General features: G+C 53.5%; 1 protein-coding gene and 1 long non-coding RNA gene across 4 annotated transcripts; one reads left to right on the forward strand and one right to left on the reverse strand.

The window, feature by feature from the left end:
• The first annotated feature begins 1,015 nt into the window (after positions 1–1,015).
• On the forward strand, positions 1,016–22,822 carry DUOX2 (dual oxidase 2). 3 transcript variants are annotated; one of them, XM_032297600.1, is made up of 33 exons: positions 1,016–1,073; positions 2,929–3,012; positions 3,210–3,374; positions 4,169–4,356; positions 4,503–4,704; positions 4,811–4,977; positions 5,376–5,436; positions 5,565–5,661; positions 6,070–6,160; positions 6,431–6,533; positions 7,098–7,261; positions 7,835–8,010; positions 8,560–8,678; positions 9,025–9,162; positions 9,352–9,465; positions 9,670–9,872; positions 10,171–10,356; positions 11,597–11,822; positions 11,908–12,001; positions 13,935–14,137; positions 14,618–14,687; positions 15,066–15,149; positions 15,674–15,852; positions 16,010–16,240; positions 16,413–16,512; positions 17,520–17,569; positions 17,837–17,964; positions 18,174–18,327; positions 19,508–19,740; positions 19,979–20,137; positions 20,488–20,643; positions 20,883–21,011; positions 21,307–22,822. In XM_032297600.1, the coding sequence occupies exons 1-33, from the start codon at positions 1,016–1,018 to the stop codon at positions 21,427–21,429; spliced, it is 4,635 nt and encodes a 1,544-aa protein (XP_032153491.1). In that variant the 3' UTR covers positions 21,430–22,822. The 3 variants fall into 3 exon arrangements, with proteins under 3 accessions (XP_032153491.1, XP_032153492.1, XP_032153493.1); XM_032297601.1 differs by having other exon boundaries at positions 13,935–14,125; XM_032297602.1 differs by having other exon boundaries at positions 13,935–14,119.
• Positions 1,270–5,335, reverse strand: LOC116564459. The gene is made up of 2 exons (XR_004274908.1): positions 4,975–5,335; positions 1,270–1,596 (listed from the first exon to the last, which is right to left on the reverse strand). It is a non-coding gene; the product is annotated as an uncharacterized LOC116564459 (long non-coding RNA).
• Positions 22,823–23,883: the final 1,061 nt, after the last annotated feature.

Raw genomic sequence — 23,883 nt, forward strand, 5'->3', positions numbered from 1 at the left:
GAACACAGCAGGTGGAATACTGAGCTTTCCAGTTAGGGCAGGGCCTAGGTTTTTTCATTTGTTTAGTAGGAGATGGAATGGGGATGAGGTCACTCCCTGGGTTCTCTCTCTAGACAGCCCATCCAGGAGCCCTGATATCTGGCTAGGGATGAGGCTTTCCCTGAGCTCCTTCCTTCCTCTATCCTATCCCCAACCTCCAGCTTGCCTTAGGAAGTCTTCACTGGCTTTAGGTACTCCTTGCACCACTCAGGAGTCCCAGCCTGACTCCTCTGCTGCCTCTGTTTCCCTGCTGACTCTGGGTGGAAAGAGAGAGCAGGAAGCCTGCACTAAACACATAAGCACCTGGTACTGCATCCCTTCTGGATCCAACCAAAGGCGTCAGTCTCCCACCTGCCCTCTCGGTAGCACATTTGCATAACACCTGTCACTTTTCTTGCTTTGAATTCAACTTCATTATCACATCTGATTCTGGCAACCATGCTGGGAAGTAAACAGTTCAGGCATATTTGCTCCCATAGCTGGAAGAGGAAACCAAGGATCAGATTGGAGAAGTGATTTATCTAAGACCCCACCATGGACTGGCAGCAGCACTGAGACCTCAGCCCAGTCTCCTGATCCTCAAGAAAGTCTCTGTCAAAGGAACACACTGCAAGGAGCTGGGCCAAAGCAAGGTTTTCCAACTAATTTTAGAAGATAAAGTCCCTGAAGCTAGGTACCAGGGATTTCTGTTTGTTTTGTTCATCACTTAATCTTCAGTGTTTAGGTCAGTGCCTGGTACATAAAGGGTGCTTATCAAGTATTTGCTGAGTGAATTAAAGAATCTTGGGAAAGAGTGAGTCTCTTGAACTTTGCTACCTACTGTGACCTTGGCCCAGCCCCAGGCCTTGATTCAGAGTCCTGCAGAGGCCTTGACCTGATTCTTCTTCTAAGCAGCTAGGGCTCATTCTCTGTCCTGTCTTTTTTTAGGGTCTCCATTTTGGGACTTTCTAATCCCTGAGCCCCTATTATTTTCATCATGGGCTTCTTCCAGGCTCTAGCGTGGACACTTCTGGTTGGGCCATGGACCCCTATGGGTGAGTACAGATTGGAGAAGAAGCATGTTTAAAAGCAGAGGAATCCAGCATCCTCTGGACTCCCCCAAAGACAGGATCCATGTGATGTTCATCTGCATCCTTAGTCTTTAGTTGGCACAGTGCCCTGCATGTGAGAGTTGCTCATTTCTAGCTCTTGAAGAAATGGATGGAAAATGGAATGAAAATTATCCCCAAATGCACAGAATTAGGGAGCCTTTAATTTCTATGTCAGCACTTCCTATTTTATTCCTTACAGTTTGGGGGCCCTTTCTTTCTCCTCAATCTTCTCTTGTTTCCCATAAAATCAAGGCCTATGACTCAAAATAGGAAAAGATTGATTAGACACACAAGACAATAAAGGATCTTGGGGTCAGATTAGACCCAAAGCTGAAGGGGAGTCATCAATATTTTTAAAGATTATGATCAAAAACAAAAACAATACCTTCCACGAGAGTTTCATATTGCCACCTTCAGTGGACAGTTTCTTACTGGAATCTGAGGCTGTTCTCCATAGTCTGTGTCTCTGTGGAGGGAAGTGGCCTTGCAGTGCCACAAGTTAAAAAGTGCTCTTTAAAAGAGCAAGTCCTTGATAACTTGGGATGGGAAATGCAAACGCAGAAAGCAGAGAAAACCTGTAGAGGGATCTGTCCTGGCTGGAGGTGGCAGGATCGTGACACCTTCCCTACAGCTCCTCCCTTGCCAGAGCTGCTCACATCTGTGTTCCTTCCAGCCCTCTTCTTTCCTTGGCTTTGGATTTTCCTTTTCTCCTCCAGCTCTGACCTCTTATCTCTAAGAGAAACTTACCCTGTACCGTCCTGCAAAGATTCACTCCTTTATGTGCCACAGGTTCATCTTATTTTTAGATATCACATGTATGGCCCTTCCCCAAATCTTGGACCCTTAGCTGGGTTCTCTGCTCAAACATCAGGCACTGAGTCATTTTCCCCCCTAGCTCCCTGCTGAGTGAGTGTGCAAATGTGTGTGTCTGTTCTCTGAGGTGAGCAGAGAGGAAGCCCCAGACCTATAGACTCCTAGTCTGGGGGAAACAATCAGGCCAGCCATCTGATCTACTGATCAGAAAGATCCCTGCTCCATCCCTGATTCCATTTTCCATTCTGGATCTTCCCTCTGTTCCTCATTCCTTAGTTCTTTCCCCAGAGGCTGAGTGCTCCCTCCTGGACCCTCATTTTGGAGAGTACAAAAGGACCAAGCGGAGGAATTGTATGGGGACAAGATGCCCCAGAGAAGGGGCAAGGTTATCCACATCACCAGTCTGTCCCCGGTCCTACCTAACAACCTAGGGAAAAAAAAAACAGTAGCAACACCACACCCCTGCCCTGGGATCTGCTCAGCCAGAGAGGACTAGGTCCCTCACCACACTGACCCTGCCCAGGGATGGGTCACAGAATGACGTGTCCTTCTCAGGTATGGAGTGTGGCTGGCTCTTGCTCTGTGTGGTGTCTTACCGTTACGGGATGGATTCTGTCCTGTTGTGTCCCCCCCAGGGAGCCGAAGTCTGAGGGGAGTAGAAGTGCCCTGTATCCTCTTCCCCATCGCCACTGCTCTCCTCCAGCCCCCCTCCCTCTCTGAGGCCATCTGTCAGCACACACTGCTCCCTGCTACATGCGTTTGGCTCCCTGCCATGTCTCCCCTACTGAGCAGCTTAAAGATCTGGCTTGAGTTTGGAAACTGCTTTACCCGGTTTTTCCCTCTGCATCCTACCTCTCACATCCACTCCAGGTATCCACTTTCCACTGCTCCAAGTGCCAGGCTTACAGCACCCATTTCCCGCAGGCCTGCCTGTCCTCTCACGCACTGACTTGCCCAGCTGCCCCTTCCCTCCATTCTCACACAGGCGCTCAGAACCCCATTTCATGGGAGGTGCAGCGATTTGATGGGTGGTACAACAACCTCATGGAGCACAGATGGGGCAGCAAAGGTAAGTAGGAGCCAAGTGGGGACAGAGCCCCAGGGCCAGGGTGATACTGACTGCTGCGAGGCAAGACCTGGCAGGTACCAGCAAAGGCCATCCATTTCCAAGGTTTTAGATTCCATGACATGGTGGGAAGCCTGGGAGAGAGTGGGTCAAGAATGCCCCCTGAAGATTCCTCCTTATCCTTACTCCTTCTACCCCAGGCTCCCGGCTGCAGCGCCTTGTCCCAGCCAGCTATGCAGATGGCGTGTACCAGCCCTTGGGAGAACCCCACCTGCCCAACCCCCGAGACCTTAGCAACACCATCTCGAGGGGCCCTGCAGGGCTGGCCTCCCTGCGAAACCGCACAGTGTTGGGGGTCTTCTTTGGTGAGAACTTCAACCTCTGGGGGAAGAAAGCCAGTGGGGTCAGCTGGACACCTCTGCAAGTGAAGAGGGGTCAGAGGATGAGAGAGAAGTGATGGAGGGCCTGACGGATGAGGGAGAGAGGTGGAGGAGGCAGTGGGGTATGGTAGGGGTAGAAGCAGGTGCAGGGAGGATCCATGCTGAAGTGAAGTCTGGTTGGGGAGGCAGAAATCTTTCCCATGCAGAAAGATGAGGGTGGGATTAGGGAAAAGGGGCATCCCTCCATGTTGTGTTGTTGGTGGAGGTAAAGGTGTGGCAGACCCAGAAACATGAAAATAATCTGGGAGGGACTTTCTGGGGGGCCCTGTTCTTAGGCTTTGCCCCATGGCTTCTAGAACAGGCTTAGGGCAGGGCTCTGATTCTGGCAGAGTGGACTGAGGGGAAGTCAAAAGGGGGTGCTATGGTGGCCTGACCCCAGTGACTGAGGATTGGTGTCTGGCCCATCAGGAATGCGTGGCTCCTGCTGCATGTTGGAGCTGGTGCTGCCACCCCGTTTGCCTAGGAACACTCACAGGGCACCTCCCAGTTACCAAGGAGAAAGCCAAACTGTCAACGACAACAGCTTGGACCAGGTGTAGGCACAGAAGGGCAGAAGAGACAAAGGACTGGGAGGAAGTGTCTGAAGTCAAGGCTTGGACTTGCCTACAATGGCTGCTCAGTTTTTTGAAGCTTCAGGGGAGGGAGAGAGACTGGATACCTAGGGTAGGAAGGAAAGTGGCCCTCCCTGGCCCTAGCACCCCCTCCTGCTTTGCTGGCAGGCTATCACTTGCTCTCCGACCTGGTGAGCGTGGAAACGCCCGGCTGCCCCGCCGAGTTCCTCAACATCCGCATCCCGCCCGGAGACCCCGTGTTCGACCCCGACCAGCGTGGGGACGTGGTGCTGCCCTTCCAGAGGAGTCGCTGGGACCCAGAGACCGGACGCAGCCCCAGCAACCCCCGGGACCTGGTGAGGCAGGGGAGGCGGCGGGGAGGGGCCGCACCCCAGCCAGGTGGGGCCCGGGCTGCAGGCCTGACAGGGAGCGGCGCCCACTCCCCAGCCCCGGACTCCCCCTGGGGCCCCGGCTCCCGGCTCACGCGCCGCTTGCCCCGCAGACCAACCAGGTGACCGGCTGGCTGGACGGCAGCGCCATCTATGGCTCCTCGCACTCCTGGAACGACGCGCTGCGGAGCTTCTCCGGGGGACAGCTGGCGTCGGGGCCCGACCCCGCCTTCCCCAGAGACTCGCAGAACCCCCTGCTCATGTGGGCGGCGCCCGACCCCGCCACCGGGCAGAGCGGGCCCCGGGGGCTCTACGGTGAGGCCGCGAGGGCGAGACGGGGCCGGCTGGGGGTCTGCGAGTGTGGGCTCCCGGGGTCACGCTACCGCTCATCTCCCCCCCTGCGCCCCCACGTCGGATGCAGCCTTCGGTGCGGAGCGAGGGAACCGGGAGCCCTTCCTGCAGGCGCTGGGCCTGCTCTGGTTCCGCTACCACAACCTGTGCGCGCAGAGGCTGGCCCGCCAGCACCCAGACTGGGGGGACGAGGAGCTGTTCCAGCACGCGCGCAAGAGGGTCATCGCCACCTACCAGGTCAGCCGTCCCCGCCCCGCGACGTCCCCCCTTCCGCGTGCAGGTCCACGGGAGACTGCGCTGCCCACGGAGTTCCCCATCCGTGGACAACCTTCACCCAGAAACCCCTTCCCAGACAGCCGAGGTCTAGGGAAGCCGCTGTAAATGATAGGGGTGCACGCGCTGTTTCTAGGTGAAATCTGGCTGGTGATGATGATTTATCACCTCCCCACCCCCACTGCCCAAATGCCCTGGTTCCTTTCGGGGACAGGCCTCACACCGCTCCTGTTTGAGTCGTTTCTCCCATGACTGCCCCTGCCTGGTCCTTATCTCCACATGGAAGCCGTCCTTGGGCTCAGACCCTTCCAGGCCCCGCCTGGTCCAACTCGCACCTCCCCTCGCCCCTCTCTGCCCCTCAGAACATCGCTGTGTATGAGTGGCTGCCCAGCTTCCTGCAGAAAACACTCCCGGAGTATAAAGGTGAGGGAGTGAGGAGTGGGAGGTCATCTGTGCTGAGAATCCTGAGGGGAAAGAAGACAGGCGTGTGTGATAGGAGGATGGGGAGGCAAGGAACCTATCTCCCTATCATCTCGGTGTTCTTCCTTCAGGATACCGTCCTTTCCTGGACCCCAGCATCTCCCCGGAATTTGTGGTGGCCTCTGAGCAGTTCTTCTCCACCATGGTGCCCCCTGGCGTCTACATGAGGTGAGGGAGGGGTTGGCAGAGAGTGGGCACCACCCTGAGAAAGGTGCAGAATGAGCTCCCTTGGAGGCTGGTGCCTTTCACGATCTTTACAGTTTCACAGGAGAAGGGAAGCAAAATCTGGGACCCTGGAACAGGGATAAAATATTTGGGCTTAGTCTGGAAATCTCCCCAGCTCTCCTAATGGTTGAACTTTGGTTGCTGGGTGTAGGATTTGTCCAGCAGCTGGGTCATCCCCTTCCCTCCTCTCCCCACCCTACCTGGACTAGGAGCACATCTCTGCCATGTTCAAGGAAGTTCCTGGGCCACTGCTCAATCCTAGTGAACCCCCACTGAGTCCCTCAGCACACTCAACCCCATCTTTTATTCTTCCCAGAATTCCCTCACTGCACCCTTTGTTCTCCATTTCAGAAATGCCAGCTGTCACTTCCGGAAGGTCCTGAACAAGGGTTTTCAAAACTCTCAGGCTCTTAGGGTCTGCAACAACTACTGGATTCGGGAGGTCAGACTGGGATCAGGGTCAGGGGAAGATGGGTCAAGGTCAGTCTCTTCAAACAGGCTGGGAAAAGCAACAATCCCACTTCTTGGGTGTTGTTGCCCCAGGTTCCTGGGAGATGAAGGGTAGAGGAAATTATCCAGGGACAACAGCTCAAGAGAGTCTGGGACTGGCCAAGGGCCCTTTGTCCTGGGGTGCTAAAGTGGTCCAGGCTGAGAGAGATTAAGCTTTGGGTAGGGGCCTAGAGCCTATCCTGAGTGTGTTATTTGCTTCTAGAACCCCAATCTGAACAGTACCCAGGAGGTGAATGAGCTGCTGCTGGGAATGGCCTCCCAGATTTCGGAGCTGGAGGACAGGATAGTGGTTGAAGATCTGAGGGGTGAGCTCAGAGCCAGAAGGGGTGGATGGTATGGGGCCAGGAAGCCTGAGGATCCCTCTGGGTTCATCAGCGGGCAGACCTAGGGCACCCACGATACAGGAACACAGACACAAACACAGACTTCAAGTAGCCATAAGAAGAAAATGAACTTTCAACTTTTTTTTCTTAATTTACAGTTTTGTATTGCTTTTATTTTAAATTAACTATATCTGAGTATTGGGAAGGGGTGATATCACAATCTCTTTGGTGCTTACTTAGGTCTCTAAAGGTTTTCGTTCAGCCCTGTCTTGAAATGAGGGAGGCACAGGACAGGGAATTTACTGCTTGGTGACTAGAATAGCCTCGAGTCTTAGAGGAAGGGTCTTACTGGAAAAACTGGCCCTGATCACACATGGTGACATTGGCCTTGCAGCAAGGCAAGGTCAGCATGGGCACAGATCTCATGTGGATCGCTCGGGGTAGTGGGGAGGGAAGAACCATAGTGCTAACAGTTGGATACAAGGCTGCAGGGCAAGAAAGTGTGGAGAGAACAAAGCTCATAGTCTGGTCTTCCCTCTTCTTCAGATTACTGGCCTGGCCCTGGCAAATTCTCCCGTACAGACTACGTGGCCAGCAGCATCCAACGTGGCCGAGATATGGGGCTGCCCAGCTATAGCCAGGCCCTGCTGGCCTGGGGGCTGGACATCCCAAAGAACTGGAGTGATCTCAACCCTACTGTGGACCCCCAGGTCAGGAATAGTAATGATAATACTGGAAGCTAAAGCTTTCCTATAGCAATACTGTTCCAAACCCTAAATGTATGTTGACTCATTTAATCTACATAATAATGTCATAAGGTATATATAATCATCGTCCCCATTTTACTGATGACAGTTGGTAAATTGTAGAGGCAGGACTTAAATTCAGCCATCTGATTCCAGAGTATATTCCCAACCACTGCATTGTACCATTCCTGCAGGGTGGCTCCTGGGTTGGGTGCCATTGTCCTGTTGTTGCAGGGTCCCACACCAAGGGCTGGGTGCCCCTGAAGCTGCAAATCATTGAAGTCAGGCAGGCTGAGTAGTGATGGTCACAAGATATGGTCCTCGGGCACTTGACCATGGTCTCACCGTGGGTAGGGACACACTGAACCTTCCACCAGACTTGCCCTGTCTGAGGGGCTTACCTAAAAGAGGAAATCAGGCCTAGGCAGCAAGCCAGGCAGCTGCTGGGGTCTTGTGTCTGAGGGAGGGGGCAGGAGTGGCTGCCCTCCCCAAGAAAAGACACTGCACCACTCACCCCTATGTCCTGTGATGCTCCAGGTGCTGGAGGCCACAGCCTCCCTGTACAACCAGGACCTATCCAAGCTAGAGCTGCTCCCTGGGGGGCTCCTGGAGAGCCATGGGGACCCCGGGCCCCTGTTCAGCACCATTGTCCTCGACCAGTTTGCACGGCTGCGGGATGGTGACCGCTACTGGTTTGAGAACACCAGGAATGGGTAAGGTTTGCCTGGGCCCCCCACCTCAGACCCCTCCCTGGCCTGGGCTCCAAACCCTCTGCTTGGCCTTAGACAGCCTCTACGAGCCCTTGATTCTCAGTCACCACCCACTTTTCAACTTTCCAACCTCTCTGGGCCTTTTTTTTTGAGACAAAGTCTAGCTCTGTCGCCCAGGCTGGAGTGCAGTGGTGCAATCTTGGCTCAATGCAGCCTCCACCTCCAAAGTTCAAGCAATTCTCCTGCCTCAGTCTCCTGAGTAGCTGGGATTACTCTACTTTACTGCACCACCATGCCCAGCTAATTTTTTTTCTTTTTTTTTTTTTGTATTTTTAGTAGAGACAGGGTTTCACCATGTTGATCAGGCTGGTCTCTAACTCCTGACCTCAAGTGATACGCCTGCCTTGGCCTCCCAAAGTGTTGGGATTACAGGTGTGAGCCACCTCACCTGGCTCCTCTGAGTCTCTTTTCTCACCTGGGTCCTTGGGCCTGGGGTTGCTGGAGGCCTGCATCCCCTTTCCATCCCAGTGACTTCTACTTCCTCCATCTTAGGCTGTTCTCTAAGAAGGAGATTGAAGAAATCCGAAATACCACCCTGCGGGACGTGCTGGTTGCTGTTATTGACATTGACCCCGGTGCTCTGCAGCCCAGTGTTTTTGTCTGGCATAAAGGTGAGTGTCCTGGGAGAACACAAGTGAGTGACAGTGGCCAGAGAAGGATCAAGATTGAGAGTGTGCTGACCAGGGAGCCAGACACCTTCTGTGTTGGACTGGGAGGCCTGCATTAGGCTGGGACCTCAATTGGCACACAAGCTGCTCCCTACAGTTGAGAAGGGGAGGATGGGGTAGATGCCAAGAGATGGGATGTGGATGGCAACTTTTCGAGGGAGACAGTTTCAGGGAGGTGGGCCTGGGGAAGACAGATGATATCTTGGTCCTTGATAAGATAGAGGGGAAACAGGTCTGGCCAAGTTGAGGGATCCTCAGACTTTGAGGTCTTCTGTGCCCTCTCCCTCAGGTGCACCCTGCCCTCAGCCTAAACAGCTCACAACTGATGGCTTGCCCCAGTGTGCACCGCTGACCGTGCTTGACTTCTTTGAGGGCAGCAGTCCTGGTTTTGCCATCACCATCGTGGCTCTCTGCTGCCTTCCTTTAGGTGAGCTCTTATGCAGTGTCCCCGCAGACTGGTCCTGCCCCTCATTTCCTGCTGGCCTGAGGGATTGGCTATTTGATACAGTTTGAGACCAGGCTCAAGGAACCTTTGGAAGGGAGGGGCCATGGTGGAAGCCTCAGTGAAGTTCTAGGTAACGCTCCCTCCTCACTGCCTCCTTCTGATCCCCTTCAGTGAGTCTGATTCTCTCTGGAGTGGTGGCCTATTTCCGGGGCCGAGAACGCAAGAAGCTACAAAAGAAAGGCAAAGAGAGCATGAAGAAGGAAGCAGCCAAAGATGGAGTGCCAGGTGAGAAGGGGCTGAGCAGAGGAGAGGGGAGGGAAGAGGGAAAGGGAGGGTGGAGTGGGGAGGAGTCTGGGAGAGAGAACCAAGTTACAGAGTGGGAGGAAAGCCAGGCTTTAGGGTGCCTGCTCAGACTCCAGTGGAATCAGCCTGAGGGCGGGGACCTGGGGACATCTGCTGAACTACCTGGCCCAATCATCCTGTCCCCAGCGATGGAGTGGCCAGGCCCCAAGGAGAGAAGCTGTCCCATCATCATCCAGCTGCTGCCAGACAGGTGTCTGCAGGTCCTAAACAGGCGTCTCACTGTGCTCCGCCTGGTCCAGCTGCAGCCTCTGCAGCAGGTCAACCTCGTCGTGTCCAGCAACCGAGGGTGCCGCACCCTGCTGCTCAAGATCCCCAAGGAGTACGACCTGGTATGGCTGGTCCTCCCTGTGCGGGCTGCCCTCACACGACTCCACTCTCATAAGTGAGGCCTCTTAGGCCCCCCATCCTCAGTTATAGAGCTCACCTATGACAGCTGCTGCTGGGGAGAGGGGCTCCTTTCAGAGGCCCCCAGACTCAACCTGACCCCCTTTGGCCACACACCTGGCCCCGGCCTGGATGCAAGGCAGGAGCTTTTCTCCCCTCCTCTCAACCCAAGATCCTTTAAGGGGAGGCGGAAGCAGAAGCTCCAGGAAGCTCCCTGTATCAGTGCCGCCTTCCTCTACCCAGGTGCTGCTGTTTAGCTCCGAAGAGGAACGGGGAGCCTTTGTGCAGCAACTACAGGACTTCTGTGTGCGCTGGGCTCTGGGCCTCCATGTGGCTGAAATGAGTGAGAAGGAGCTATTTAGGAAGGCTGTGACCAAGCAGCAGCGGGAACGCATCCTGGAGATCTTCTTCAGACACCTTTTTGCTCAGGTGCCATGACCTGTGCCTTTTAGAGATGGGCCCAGTCCCAGGAATGGAGGAAACCTGGGCTGGATAGAACCCCCTGTGGGTGAACTAAGCTTCTGCTCTATGGCCTGGAGACAGATAGGCTTGTTTGAGTCCTGGCATTGCCACTTTACTTACCTGTGTGACCTTAGACAAGTCACATTATCACTGTTCTGTGTCTGTTTCCTCATCTATAAAACAGTGATGAAAATGTGTCCATCCCTTTGCATTGTTGTGAGGATTCAGTGAGATCGTCTACATGAGTGGTCCTCAGAGGTTGGCCCCTGGACCCAATCATCAGCCTCACCTGAGAACGTGTTCAGTCTGACCTACCCAGTCAGACTGAATCAGGAACTCTGTGGGTGGGGCCTGGTAATCTGTGTTTTAACAAGCTCTCCAGATGATTCAGATATACTCTAATGTTTGAAAAACTGTTTTATGTCCAGTGCTTATTAGCCCAAGTGGTAGGCACATTGAAGGCATTTAAAATGGTTGTGGCCGGGCACGGTGGCTCATGTCTGTAATCTCAGCACTTTGGGAGGCCAAGGTAGGTGGCTCACCTAAGGTCAGGCATTCGAGACTAGCCTGGCCAACAGGGTAAAACCCCGCCTCTATTAAAAATACAAAAATTAGCTGGGTGTGATGGTGGACACCTGTAATCCCAGCTACTTGGGAGGCTGAGGCAAGAGAATCGCTTGAACCCAGGAGGCAGAGGTTGCAGTGAGCCAAGATCACACCACTGCACTCCAGCCTGGGTGACAGCAAGACTCCATCTCAGAAAAAAAAAAGGTTGTTACATCTGACTTTTAAACATTTTGCATAATGGACAGAAACCAAATCATAGGCATGTGGCAGCCTTATCTGAATTAGCACCACCCCAGCCCCTTCCCGCCTGTCTACCATGTCTCATCTTCTGTCCCCAGTATAGGCTCTCACTTTCCATTGCCCTCAACTTTGCCCTTCCCCTTCCCTACCCCAGTACCATCCCCCGCTGTATGAAGCTTCCAGTTCTTGGGCCCAGGGGGAAATGGGCAGGCTGCTAGAGATTTGATTCCCCCATCTCTAGGAGAACAGAGGCCCCACTCAGTATATCTAAGGATCAGGAGAACCACCAGCGTTCAGCCTTTCTGATTTGGACTTTGGGGAGATGTGAAGGGTCACTGAACTGCTTCCAGCACAGGCTTCACCTCCTCCTCTCCCTCCCTCTGCTGCTGCCCAAGTGCAGGTGCTGGACATCAACCAGGCCGATGCAGGCACCCTGCCCCTGGACTCCTCCCAGAAGGTGCGGGAGGCCCTGACCTGCGAGCTGAGCAGGGCCGAGTTTGCCGAGTCCTTGGGCCTCAAGCCCCAGGACGTGTTTGTGGAGTCCATGTTCTCTCTGGCTGACAAGGATGGCAATGGCTACCTGTCCTTCCGGGAGTTCCTGGACATCCTGGTGGTCTTCATGAAAGGTAGGGGGCTGGGAGGTGGTAGGCTATCCAAGGACCCAGGGTCTTTCAGCAAGGAGATGACCTGCATCCCCTTTTCTCATCCCAGGCTCCCCGGAGGATAAGTCCCGTCTGATGTTTACCATGTATGACCTGGATGAGAATGGCTTCCTCTCCAAGGACGAATTCTTCACCATGATGCGGTATGGGGTGTGCCTTTCTAATCCTGAGACTTCCTGGTGTCTTTCAAACAGGAAAACAGGTCGAGTCAGCGGAGGGCTAGCAAAGAGGCTATGTGGTCATCTGTGCTGAGGGGTGGCCTAGACACTACATCCTAAACTCTCAGAGTATCCACCTTCAAAAGTTTACCTGACTGGCTCCTGCCTCTGGGAGAGTCTGTTTGCACTGTCAACACCGGCCAGAAAAGTCTCCCTGGTTAAAAATACAAAAACCCAACACCAGTATGGCCAACAACAAAAATCCACTAATCCCTTTTGGATGCCCTTGGATCTTTGTAAACTGCTTTACAGCATGCCTAACACTGTGCTTTCCCCAGTGCAATTGTGAATGGATGACATTGGTCACTGTTCCAATATTCATCACTATGATAGGAAGAGAAACGTGGAAGGCCTCTCTATATTCCAACTATTCTTCCTGCATCTTAAGCCATTTCTGGTTTTGATGTGCTGATAAAAAAAAAAAAAAAAAAGCAGCTTTGTGTTTCTCATTCCCGAAGACAATGAATGTGTCAGTAACACAGCTCCCCTCCGCGCCATAAGGGCAGGGTTTGTTCCCTGTTGAATCCAGCTTCTCCACATTGCGATTGGCACAGGGGAGGCGTTTCATACATAACTAACTAAGACAAAATTAAATAAGTGAGCAAATGAATACAAAGAATAGATATAACAGCCCCCATTTTTTTTAATTTGTCTATCCCTTTAAGCTTCTCCATTGCATTAAGCATTCCCCTTAACCACTGTATCCCTGATACCCCAACCAGACAAGGGCTTCTGAAAGGGCAAAGCTACTGCAGTCTGCACCTTACTGGGTTGTCATTGCAGGCCCAGCCCCAAGTGGGGCTCTAGGGAATCTAGGAGAGGGTCCTGGCCTCCAAGGGCTGAGTTCCCACCTTCTTTGTTTGTTTGTTTGGGACAGAGTCACTCTGTCACCCAGGCTGGAGTAGTGGCATAATCTCGGCTCACTGCAACCTCCACCTCCTGGGCTCAAGCAGTTCTGCCTCAGCCTCCCAAGTAGGTAGGATTACAGGTGTGAGCTACCATGTCCAGCTAGTTTTTGTATTTTTAGTAGAGATGGGGTTTCACCGCGTTGGCCAGGCTGGTCTCAAACTCCTGACCTCAGGTGATCTGTCCACCTCAGCCTCCCAGAGTGCTGGGATTATAGGCGTGAGCCACTGCACCCGGTGAGTTCCCACCTTCTTGTCCTGTAACTCAGTGTGTATCTTGCTTACTACCAGTGGGACGATGTTTTTAAGGTGGTGGCTGTGCTTGCTGTGCCATGCAGGTTCAGCATGCTGCTGGACTTACACAAACGTGCATAGTCTGTGTGTTTCTGTCCCAAAGCACAACCTATGAACAGAGCTTGGCTATTGCAGGTGCCACTGTGGGTGCTGTCAGGTTGGGCGTGGAGACGCTCCCTCCTGTGCCCTGGGGTGTCGGCACAAGGAAGCAGCAGCATTGCAGTTAGGTCCCCTCCCCAGCACCCTGCTGCCCCCACCGTACTATGAAAGGGGGCGCCCAGGGGTGGCGTGGGAGGCATTGACAGAAGGGAGTGGGCAGAGAGCCTGCCATGAGAGAGGGCCATGCACATGTCCTGCACGGAGGGCCTGACGTATCCCTGCACTCTAGTGGAGTCTCATCCCAGTTGTAGATGCCCCGTTTGAGGTTTGAGGGCTGCTTTCTCCAATTGGTCAAGGTCACTTTCAATTCTGTTCTGCCTTTTGAGTCCATGGCCACTCCACCCAGCTTAGTGTCAGCTGCAGGCTGGATGATCGCCTTCTCAGTGCCATTTCCCGGGTCATGGTAACCACATTAGATAATCCAGGGCCTGCCCCACCCTGCGGCTACCCAGCCTGACCTTGATAGGTGACAGGCTGCTGTGTCTCTTGTCCTCCCCCAGGTCCTTCATCGAGATCTCCAACAACTGCCTGTCCAAGGCCCAGCTGGCTGAGGTGGTGGAGTCCATGTTCCGGGAGTCAGGCTTCCAGGACAAGGAGGAGCTGACATGGGAGGATTTTCACTTCATGCTGCGGGACCATGACAGCGAGCTCCGCTTCACACAGCTCTGTGTCAAAGGTGGAGGTGGTAAGTGTGTGAGGAATGGTTGCACTCAGGTGGGGGGGTGTGTTTTCAAAATGAGAGTGCCCAGTGGGCAGGACCCAAGTCCTTGGTACTAGTACAGAACCAAGCACATATAATTAGGATGACACATACAGGTGTGCAAGTTGTCTACTGCACAAAGTTGCTCACTGAGGTCAAGGAGCAGGTTGAAATCTACCCCACACACTGCTCAAAGCCATGGGCACTGGTCTAGGATATATCTGGCCAGAGGAAGAGGCACTGTTTCTTTCACACGAAGGACCTACAGGGTTGCATCCACCTAAGAGGACGTCCCCTTCCTTGCACAAAGTTGCCACGTTGTCTGCCCTGTATACAGTGAGTGCTTAGTGCGGGGAAGGAGGGAAACAGGGCTGGAGTCAGGATCTGGACATGACTCTCCCAGGATGGAGGAGGGCACAGTCTCTCACCCTACCCCACTGCCCTTGTGGGGAAGCCAGTCCTGCCTCTTGTCCTCTTCTCTAGGTATTAGAGACATCTTTAAACAAAACATCAGCTGTCGAGTCTCATTCATCACTCGGACACCTGGGAAATGGTGAGCGGGAATGGGGCTCTGGCAGGCTGTCCTGGCTGACCCCCTGCAGAGAAATGAAGAGAGTGGGATTGGCTGATCGACTCCAGGCAAATCAGGCATATGCCCTCTGAAAGTAGTTCTTGGTGCATGTTCAGCCATAGCACAAAAATTCCAGCTGCCTCCCTCACCTTATGCTGCTCAGATGCCTGGCTCTCTCCCTGCCACTCTAGGCCAGAATCATTCTACAAAACAAATCATCAGATCCTATTAGTTCATTTTGCACCTCGCCCCATGCTTGGTCCCAGGAGCCACTCCCTACCTCTACGTAATGCTCTGATCTGGCAGTTCTTCTCCTGGCTGCAAAGACAACGGGAGAACAGCCCCATTTCTTTTTCTCAGCTCCCACCCCCAGGGACTGGGGCTCCCTGCTTCAGAAGCCCCAGAGCTGGGAGGCTCTGGGCTGAAGAAGAGGTTTGGCAAAAAGTGAGTGTTTCCCAAAACCCTGTGCTCAAAGGGACGTGGAGGGAAGTCTCAGAGTCCCTAGGCCCTGGCCATACATCCTTGACATATAAGAGACCATCCTGAGTTTCATTTTGTTCCTGACCTGACTGAGGGGCTATAGTGTTGAATGACTTTTCATCCTCTTCCAACCTCTCCACCCTATGCTTCAGGCAAGGGTCCTGGCTCAACAGGATGGTAGTAAGGGGTCTCCTGGCTCCTGTCTGCTTTGGGCACAGCCTTGAGGCCTGTGCTGGGATCAGGAAGAGGCAAGGATGGAACAGACAGGAGGAGGGGGAAATGGCAGGGAGACAGGGAGTGGGTTGATGGAGCACAGATGGAAGTAAAGTGTGGGAGGACTGAGAAGCCCCTAGATTGCTTTTTTCCTTTCATCTGTTGTGGCCCATCCTGATGCCTGCCAGACTCCCCAGGTCACCTTTCATGGGGTGGCATTAAAGGAAGGCCAGAGGGCCCTTACCACACTGCTGCCCTTCCTCCCCTTGCTATAGGGCAGCAGTGCCCTCTCCCCGGCTGTACACAGAGGCGCTGAAAGAGAAGATGCAGCGAGGCCTCCTAGCCCAAAAGCTGCAGCAGTACAAGCGCTTTGTGGAGAACTACCGGAGGCACATTGTGTGTGTCGCAATCTTCTCGGCCATCTGTGTTGGCCTGTTTGCAGAGCGTGCTTACTGTAAGAGTTCCAGGCTGTGGGCAGTGGGCAGGGAGCAGGCTCCGACCCTTGGAGAGGAGTGGCAAGTCCTCTGATCCTCAGCATCTGTATGGGAGAGCCCAGGGCTCAGGACTCTGGCCTCTTGTGCCAAGCTGATCTAACCCTACTCTGGCCCCAGATTATGCCTTTGCCTCGCCACCCTCGGACATTGCACAGACCACCCTCGTGGGCATCATCCTGTCGCGGGGCACGGCGGCCAGCGTCTCCTTCATGTTCTCCTACATCCTGCTCACCATGTGCCGCAACCTCATCACCTTCCTGCGAGAAACCTTCCTCAACCGCTACGTGCCCTTCGACGCCGCCGTGGACTTCCACCGCTGGATCGCCATGGCTGCTGTTGTCCTGGCCAGTACGTGGCTCCCAGGCTTCCTCCTCTTTGCTGTAGCACCCTGGGTCTAGTTGGGGGAAACTGAGGAGCTAGAACTCCTTATGCTGCCATCTCTCCTCCCATGCCTTCTCTCTCCCTTGGGCTTAGAGGTAGTCTGTCCTGGTTGTCAACTCTAACAGGGTCTGTTTTTCAGTTTTGCACAGTGCTGGCCACGCGGTCAATGTGTATATCTTCTCAGTCAGCCCCCTCAGCCTGCTGGCCTGCGTATTCCCCAACGTCTTTGTGAATGATGGGTCAGTTCTGGGGAAGGTTTCTCGTGGGACTCCTAGGGTGGGCCTAAGGTTATAATAGAAAAAGAAATAGGCAGAGCACAGTGGCTGACACCTGTAAGCCCAACACTCTGGGAGGGCTGAGGCAGGAGGATCACTTGAGGCCAGGAGTTCCAGACCAGCTTGGGCAACAAAGTGAGACTCGATCTCTACAAAAAGTAAAAAGATTAGTGGCACATGGTGGTGCATGTCTGTAGTCCCACCTACTCAGGAGGATTGCTTGAACCCAGGAGTGTGAGGTTGCAGTGAGCCATGATCAGCACCACCGCATTCCAGCCTGGGCAACAGAGCAAGACACTCAGAAAAAAGAAAAGAAAAGAAAGAAAAAAGAAATAGACAGCCGTAGCCACTCAGCAAGAAGCTCAGTGCTAAGCTGGTCACCCCAGAAGAAGCTGAACGGTAAACTTCTTGCCCTCAGGAAGGAAGTTGGCTGTGATTGGCCAGGAAAGCTGTCTGGGAGATAAACTCAGAGACCCTCCCATATGTACCTGACACACAATTTGCCATCTCTGCCTTCCATCCATTCACTGGGCAGACATTTATGGAACATGTCCCATGTGTTCACCCAGATGCCAGAGTAGGGATATCAAGATACAGGCAGTCATTCAACAACTACTTACTGAGATTTGCTGTGTGTCTTGTATTGTTCAAAGCCTAGGGATAGAGCAGGGAATGAAACAAAAATCCCTGCCTTCGTGGAGCTTACAGAATAATGAACCAGGGACTCAAGGAAGCAGGAGTCAACCATAGTAAGAGAGTTCAGGATAACACAGGAGGAAAAATTGCTGAGTACAGAGGATGAAACCATGGAAGGCTGGGTGCCAAGTTCCTTGAAGGGATCCCTGACCATCTGGGTGGAGGCCCCATACCCTCAGCAGTCAGGGCCAGCAGGAAAAGAGTCATGATGTGGTGTGACAGTGCTGGAGCCCCTCTTGCCCCAGCCAGAGGCTCAAGGTGCCTTTGCCCCCCAGGTCCAAGCTTCCCCAGAAGTTCTACTGGTGGTTCTTCCAGACTGTCCCAGGTAGGAAATGCGGGATCTGGAGGCTCTGTCTGAGAACTTCTGCTTTTGTCTCCAACTCTCTGTGAATATTCACTTGTCTGTAATGGCCATAGGGTCTCTTTCTAGCCTGCAAGACAAGCCATAGCTCCAATCCCTCCAGGCAGGCTTTTCCGGGGACCCTGGAAGGATGAGAGAGGAGGGAAGGCGGGATAGGGGAATGTGCTGTTGTTTCTTCAGCCCAAGCTGAAATCCTGAGACTACTCACTGGCCCTGTCCTCCTGCCCCCAGGTATGAGTGGGGTGCTCCTGCTGGTGGTCCTGGCCATCATGTACGTCTTTGCCTCCCACCACTTCCGCCGCCGCAGCTTCCGGGGCTTCTGGCTGACCCACCACCTCTATGTCCTGCTCTATGCCCTGGTGAGTGACTTCTCTGGGCCAGGACATGGAGCAGGGCCCTCAGGATGGGGCGGGAAGGTGAAGGAGGAAGGCGGGAGAATTAGATCCAAGATCTCAGAATGAGACCTTGAGATTTAAGACCCAAGACCTCAGCCTAGTGCCTGGGCAAGAGGGGGTGCCAGGTAGGGGCCTAGCTGGGCCTGAGCAGTACTAACTGGCCATGTCTCCAGCTCATCATCCACGGTAGCTATGCGCTGATCCAGCTGCCCCGTTTCCACATCTACTTCCTGGTCCCGGCAATCATCTATGGGGGCGACAAGCTGGTGAGCCTGAGCCGGAAGAAGGTGGAGATCAGCGTGGTGACAGCGGAGCTGCTGCCCTCAGGTACTAGGACCGACCTGACCTGGGTTGGGAGCGACAGAGGCCAAATCTTCAGACATGGGGAGACAGCTCACCACGCCTCCTGACCCCATCGCTGCCTCTGACTCTGTCTCCAAAAAAAATCCCCTCTCGGGGGTTCCTGAGGATTTTCTGATAGAAGCAGACCCAGGGAGGGCTGTGCTTAACTCCCAGGAGACATGCAGACTGTGAAAAGCGACCCAGAGAAGAGGTGGCCGCAAGTGCATACAGAGGGGTTTGAGGATGAGAACGGCCCCCACGTGTGGCCTGGGTGCAGAGGAAGTGCAGGGCAGGAAGCCATCTATGCCTGTCCCATTCCTTCTCTCAGAGACAGGCAAATGCCCAGATTGCCAGTCTGTTGCTGAGAGTCCGTGTTGGCCAAAGTTGGGATTGGTATCATCACAGAGGGCAGCAAAAATGATTTTATGTATCGCAGGACTGTCTAACCTTCAGGACCCACACTGTAAAAAAGTTAATCTCATTGCAATGTTATTTCACTTGAGATTACTCAAGGACAAAATCTCAGAGTGGCGTTAGTATGCCTTTCTACTCTCTAGCACTTGCAAACCTCCTTTCACAACAGAAAGATCAGGCCTGAGGTTCAGCCATGGTCAGGTAACAAACAGTATCCAGCTAAAATTTGGTAACAAAGTATGTAATTTTCTACTTAGAACACATAATACTGGTTTTCCACTTACCTTAATGATAAAGTTCCCTCCCAAGACAAATTGAATTGGAAAAGTTAGTCAGTTCAAAGAAAAACATCAGATAAATGATAGTGCAGGAGGCGTGTAGAAAGATAACCCTCAAATGGAAGTTTGGTGGCCACTGAGATGGTCCCTGGTGAGCCTGAGTTCTTTCTAGCCTGCAGGTTGGTATTCAAGGCAGTGGTATGAGGCCTGGGCCATTCATAGGAAGAGGGAATAGAGAGGAGGAGAGGGGCTGGGAGAGGGGCTGGAAGAGGGGAGCAGAGAAACCCAGCTTTTGCATTACCTGGGAAACAGAGAAGGGGACCCTCCTACTCCTAGGCCCAGGAGCCCCACTTGCTCAGACCATGTGACTACTCCGCAGGCCTCAGAAGTGTGGAGAGGACAGGTGCCTGTCAGTCCTCTGGTACCAGGAGCAGGGCTTCTGATCTATGTTTTTCCCTGCCTATGACCTCCAGGGGTGACCTACCTGCAGTTCCAGCGGCCCCAGGGCTTTGAGTACAAGTCGGGGCAGTGGGTGCGGATTGCCTGCCTGGCTCTGGGGACCACCGAGTACCACCCCTTCACACTGACCTCCGCGCCCTATGAGGACACACTCAGCCTGCACATCCGGGCAGTGGGGCCCTGGACCACTCGCCTCAGGGAGATCTACTCACCCCCAAGGGGTAGTGGTTGTCCTGGATTCCCAAAGGTGCCCATCACTGGAAACCCTGCTTTTGGGCCTCTGGCATTGGCAGAGGGTCTCTACCCTCCCCTATCCTGAGACTAGAAGCTCCAGCCATCCCAGGGCCAGCCTGGGAGAGGAAGAGGACTGGAGTGCCACAGAAAAGACTATGATTTTCTGTATCCTCCCTCTGCCTGTGTCGCCATTTCTGGCATCAGAGCTGGGGCAGGGCTCATCTCATCTCATCTCCCCTTTCTCTTGGCAGCTGTACCTTGATGGACCATTTGGAGAGGGACACCAGGAGTGGCATAAATTTGAGGTGTCAGTGTTGGTGGGAGGGGGCATTGGGGTCACCCCCTTTGCCTCCATCCTCAAAGACCTGGTCTTCAAGTCATCCTTGGGCAGCCAAATGCTTTGTAAAAAGGTGAGCAGCCTCCCTCATTTGCCAAATGGGGAACAGGTGGCCAAATTGTGTCCCCACATCACAGTGGTTGACCATGACAGAAAGCTCCTGACTCCAGCCACTGAGTCCAAAGGGGTCATTCTTACCCCAGTGGTTGAGATGCCAAACTTGGAGGGAGGATGGAGGTGTGGCCAGAAGGGCCTCTGCTGGGACCTGTCAGTTGGAAGCCTGGGATCAGGCTGGTGGGTCCTGCCACAGCTTTGGTGTCTGCAAGTGGTCGGTCTGGGGCTTCTCAGCTTCCCAGGTGAAGGGACCTGGGATCTAGGGAGGCTGAGCTGAGCTGGGTCCTGAGCTCCAGCCATGTGCCCCAGATCTACTTCATCTGGGTGACAAGGACCCAGCGTCAGTTTGAGTGGCTGGCTGACATCATCCGAGAGGTGGAGGAGAACGACCACCAGGACCTGGTGTCTGTGCACATCTACATCACCCAGCTGGCTGAGAAGTTTGACCTCAGGACTACCATGCTGGTATGTCATGGCCTGCCAGGCAGTGCAGCTTGGGAGGCAGATGGATTGGCAGCGTAAGGCAGGTGGCCAGGCAGGTGGGTGGACCACCAAGCTGAGCTGCAGGAGGCACAGAGCTGGTGGCACGACCCTCAGCCTCCAGCTCCCTCCCCTCCCCAGTCTGTCTCCTGGGCTATGTGGGCTGGCTCAGGCTGAGTGCTGGCCCTGATTGTCCTTGGTCTGACTTGCCCCTGTGCCCCCAGTATATCTGTGAGCGGCACTTCCAGAAGGTGCTGAACCGGAGTCTCTTCACGGGCCTGCGCTCTGTCACCCACTTTGGCCGCCCCCCCTTTGAGCCCTTCTTCAACTCCCTGCAGGAGGTCCACCCCCAGGTCAGTCTCACTCCCTCCCACCATGCTACTGTGACCTTCCCCTGCCGGGACATCCTGGCCCTGAAGCACCCTGCTGCTCTGTTCTGAGCAGAGAACTTTCCCCCCTAGGCTGGCCCTAAGATGGGGTCAAGTGTTGGAGAAGGACTTCCACCCCCTCCACCTCAAGCCTCCTTCTCTGGGCCTGGGCTTGAAGCCCTGGTAATTCCAGCCAGGCTCAGGAATGACCAGGGCTTCAAGGAAGGAGAGTGAGCACCTCCAGGCTGCAAGCCCCCCTCTCTCTCCAATCCCCTGACAGGTGCGCAAGGTTGGGGTGTTCAGCTGTGGCCCTCCAGGAATGACTAAGAATGTAGAGAAGGCCTGTCAGCTCGTCAACAGGCAGGACAGAGCCCACTTCATGCACCACTACGAGAACTTCTGAGCCCGCATGCCCCAGCTGCTGCTTTCAGTCTCTTGCCTTCTCTTCTGTGCACCTAAGTTGCCTAGCCCTGCTGGCAATCTCTCCATCAGACTCTACCTTGAGCCTCAGCTGAAGGGCTGCAGAGCCCCTCCCTCATCACCCTGTCTGTCCCAGGCATGAGAAGATGAAGAAGACCACCCCCTACCCCAGCTCAAGCCAAGGCACCATGACAGGTTCTGAGCAAAGTGGGGAGGGGACAGTCCCTGCTTGTGACAAGTGTGGAAGTCTAGAGGTACAATAGTGCTTGTCTCTAATAGCTCCCCCCATCTCTGATTGACCTCCACAAAATCGATGCATGCATTGGTATTTGGTTGACTCAACATTTGAAGGAGGAGGAGGCTGGGGAATCTCTGGCTGAGATTCCCCTCAGAGCCCAGTGCAGAAGCCGTGGTGCCTAGAACCTGGGCAGCCCGACTGCCTCAACTCTGTCTCCAGGTCTTTTCCCTCCAACTCCAAAATGAGCAGCCCTACTTCTCCCCCTTCCCACTCTCAAAGGGTCAGCAACCTTGAGGAGGGTACCAGGAAACAAAGATGCTTCCCCAGCCCTGATATCCCTGACATCACCAGTCATACCCACTGCCCTGGTCCCTGGACAGGCCCCTCTCTGTGTCTACCGGAGTGGTCCCTGGGCTCTGGGGCTGAGGGAGTCCAGCCTCTCTGTTAGATGTTCAGAACTCACTCTCAGTTCCCCTCTTCCACAGCAGTTGGGTGACCAGCTGTCCTAGTTTGCCCAGGACTCTGCCCAGTTTTAGCACTGAAAGTCTTTTGCCCCAGGAAACCCCATCAGTCCCAGGCCGATAGGGACCTTATGCAAGAGCCACTCTGAAACATCCCCTCTGTACTCAGCTCTTTAAGATCTTTTCTTTTCCTTCTTCATCTGGCTGTTTCCTAAAAAGCTGAGCTGTAAGATATTTTACATTGAGGTATAATAAGTGACCATTCACATGTTTTACCACCACCCAGGTCAAGACATAGAACATTTCAACATTTCCATCACCCCAGAAACTTCCCTTGTACCCCCATCCACTTAGTCACCCCTAACTCCTAGAAGCAACCACTGATGTGATTTCTACCAAATCCAGTTTTGGTCATACTGAATGTACTCTTTTGAGATTGGCCTCTTTCATTCACCATAATGCCTTTGTAATTCATCCACGCTGTTGTGTGTATCAGCAGTTTGCTCATTTTCATTGCTGAGTAGTATTCCATTGTAAAGATGTACCACAGTTTGTTTCTTCCTCTGTTGATGGACACTTGGTTGTTTTGAATTTTGAATGATTATGAATAAAAATGCTGTGAGTGTTCTTTTTGTGTACCCATCTTTTGGTGGCCATAGTGCACTCATTTTTCTTGAGTATGTATCTATGAGTAGAATTGCTGGGTCATACAGTTCTCCAGCCAGTTGGACCTGTGGAGGGAGAGCTTCAGACCAGATTCATCTCCTCATTGGCCCCACCCTACCTCTTCAGCCAGGCCAAATGCCTCTAGTTCCCAACCCCCTATGTTGAAGGTATCTCTGTGACAATCCTGGAAGAGCACCAATTAGGAGTCAAGAGACCTGGATTCTAGTGTCCACTTTACCTGTAAAGAGCTACAGAGGGAAATCCCTTAACTCTTCTGGGCCTCTTCCTCATTTATTCAAATGTCTGTCAGAGTATTGGGAAGTCAGGCAGCAACATTGGCCCAGACAAGCATGCAGATGAGAAAAGGCAGGAGCCTGTGTTCTACAATTGCCTGATGATGACGAGTTCACCTATTCATCAACAGTATCATTCCTGCAGCCCTCCAGCCTTCCTGCCCTTACCAAATGTATAACCAGTCAGTAATCCTGAATTCCAGCCCCTGCAGTCTCAGCCTTAGCTTTATTCCCAAATCTGACCCTGCAGTTCCTCCCTATGCCTTTGTAAAAACTGCGCAAAGTATTTATTCATTCCATCCTAATTCACCCATCCTTGCTAGACTGGAGAGTGGCATTAACGTGGCTGTCATGATTATCCATGACACTCTCTCCTTAGCACGGACTTCCCTAAGTCAGGGAAGGGCCTAAGTGGGGATCTCCCAAAGACTTGTGATCACTGAAGATGTATCCCCAAGCAACTCTTGCCCAAATCCCAGGCAATGCTAAGTGTATGTCCAGCTGGACAGAGGGACATGCTGTCATTATCTTGAGTCACTTCAGATGGCACTCAGCCTGCCTGACCTCGGTCCTGACTCCACACCCCAGTCGGGCTCTAGATGTCAGCCCTAAGCATGTATCCATGTGACCTGGCTACTCTATCTAACCCTGCATAGATTCCCAAAAAGCCACTGAATGAGAGGGATTAAAGTCAAGAACTTGCAGAGAGTGTACAAGTGTCTTCAGCCTCAGCACTTGCCTGGACTGTAACCTGGTCCTACCCTTGCTGGGGCTTTGTG

This window comes from Sapajus apella, unplaced genomic scaffold, assembly GCF_009761245.1.
Source record: "Sapajus apella isolate SASKATOON/1434 unplaced genomic scaffold, GSC_monkey_1.0 scaffold37, whole genome shotgun sequence".
Classification (NCBI taxonomy): domain Eukaryota; kingdom Metazoa; phylum Chordata; class Mammalia; order Primates; family Cebidae; genus Sapajus; species Sapajus apella.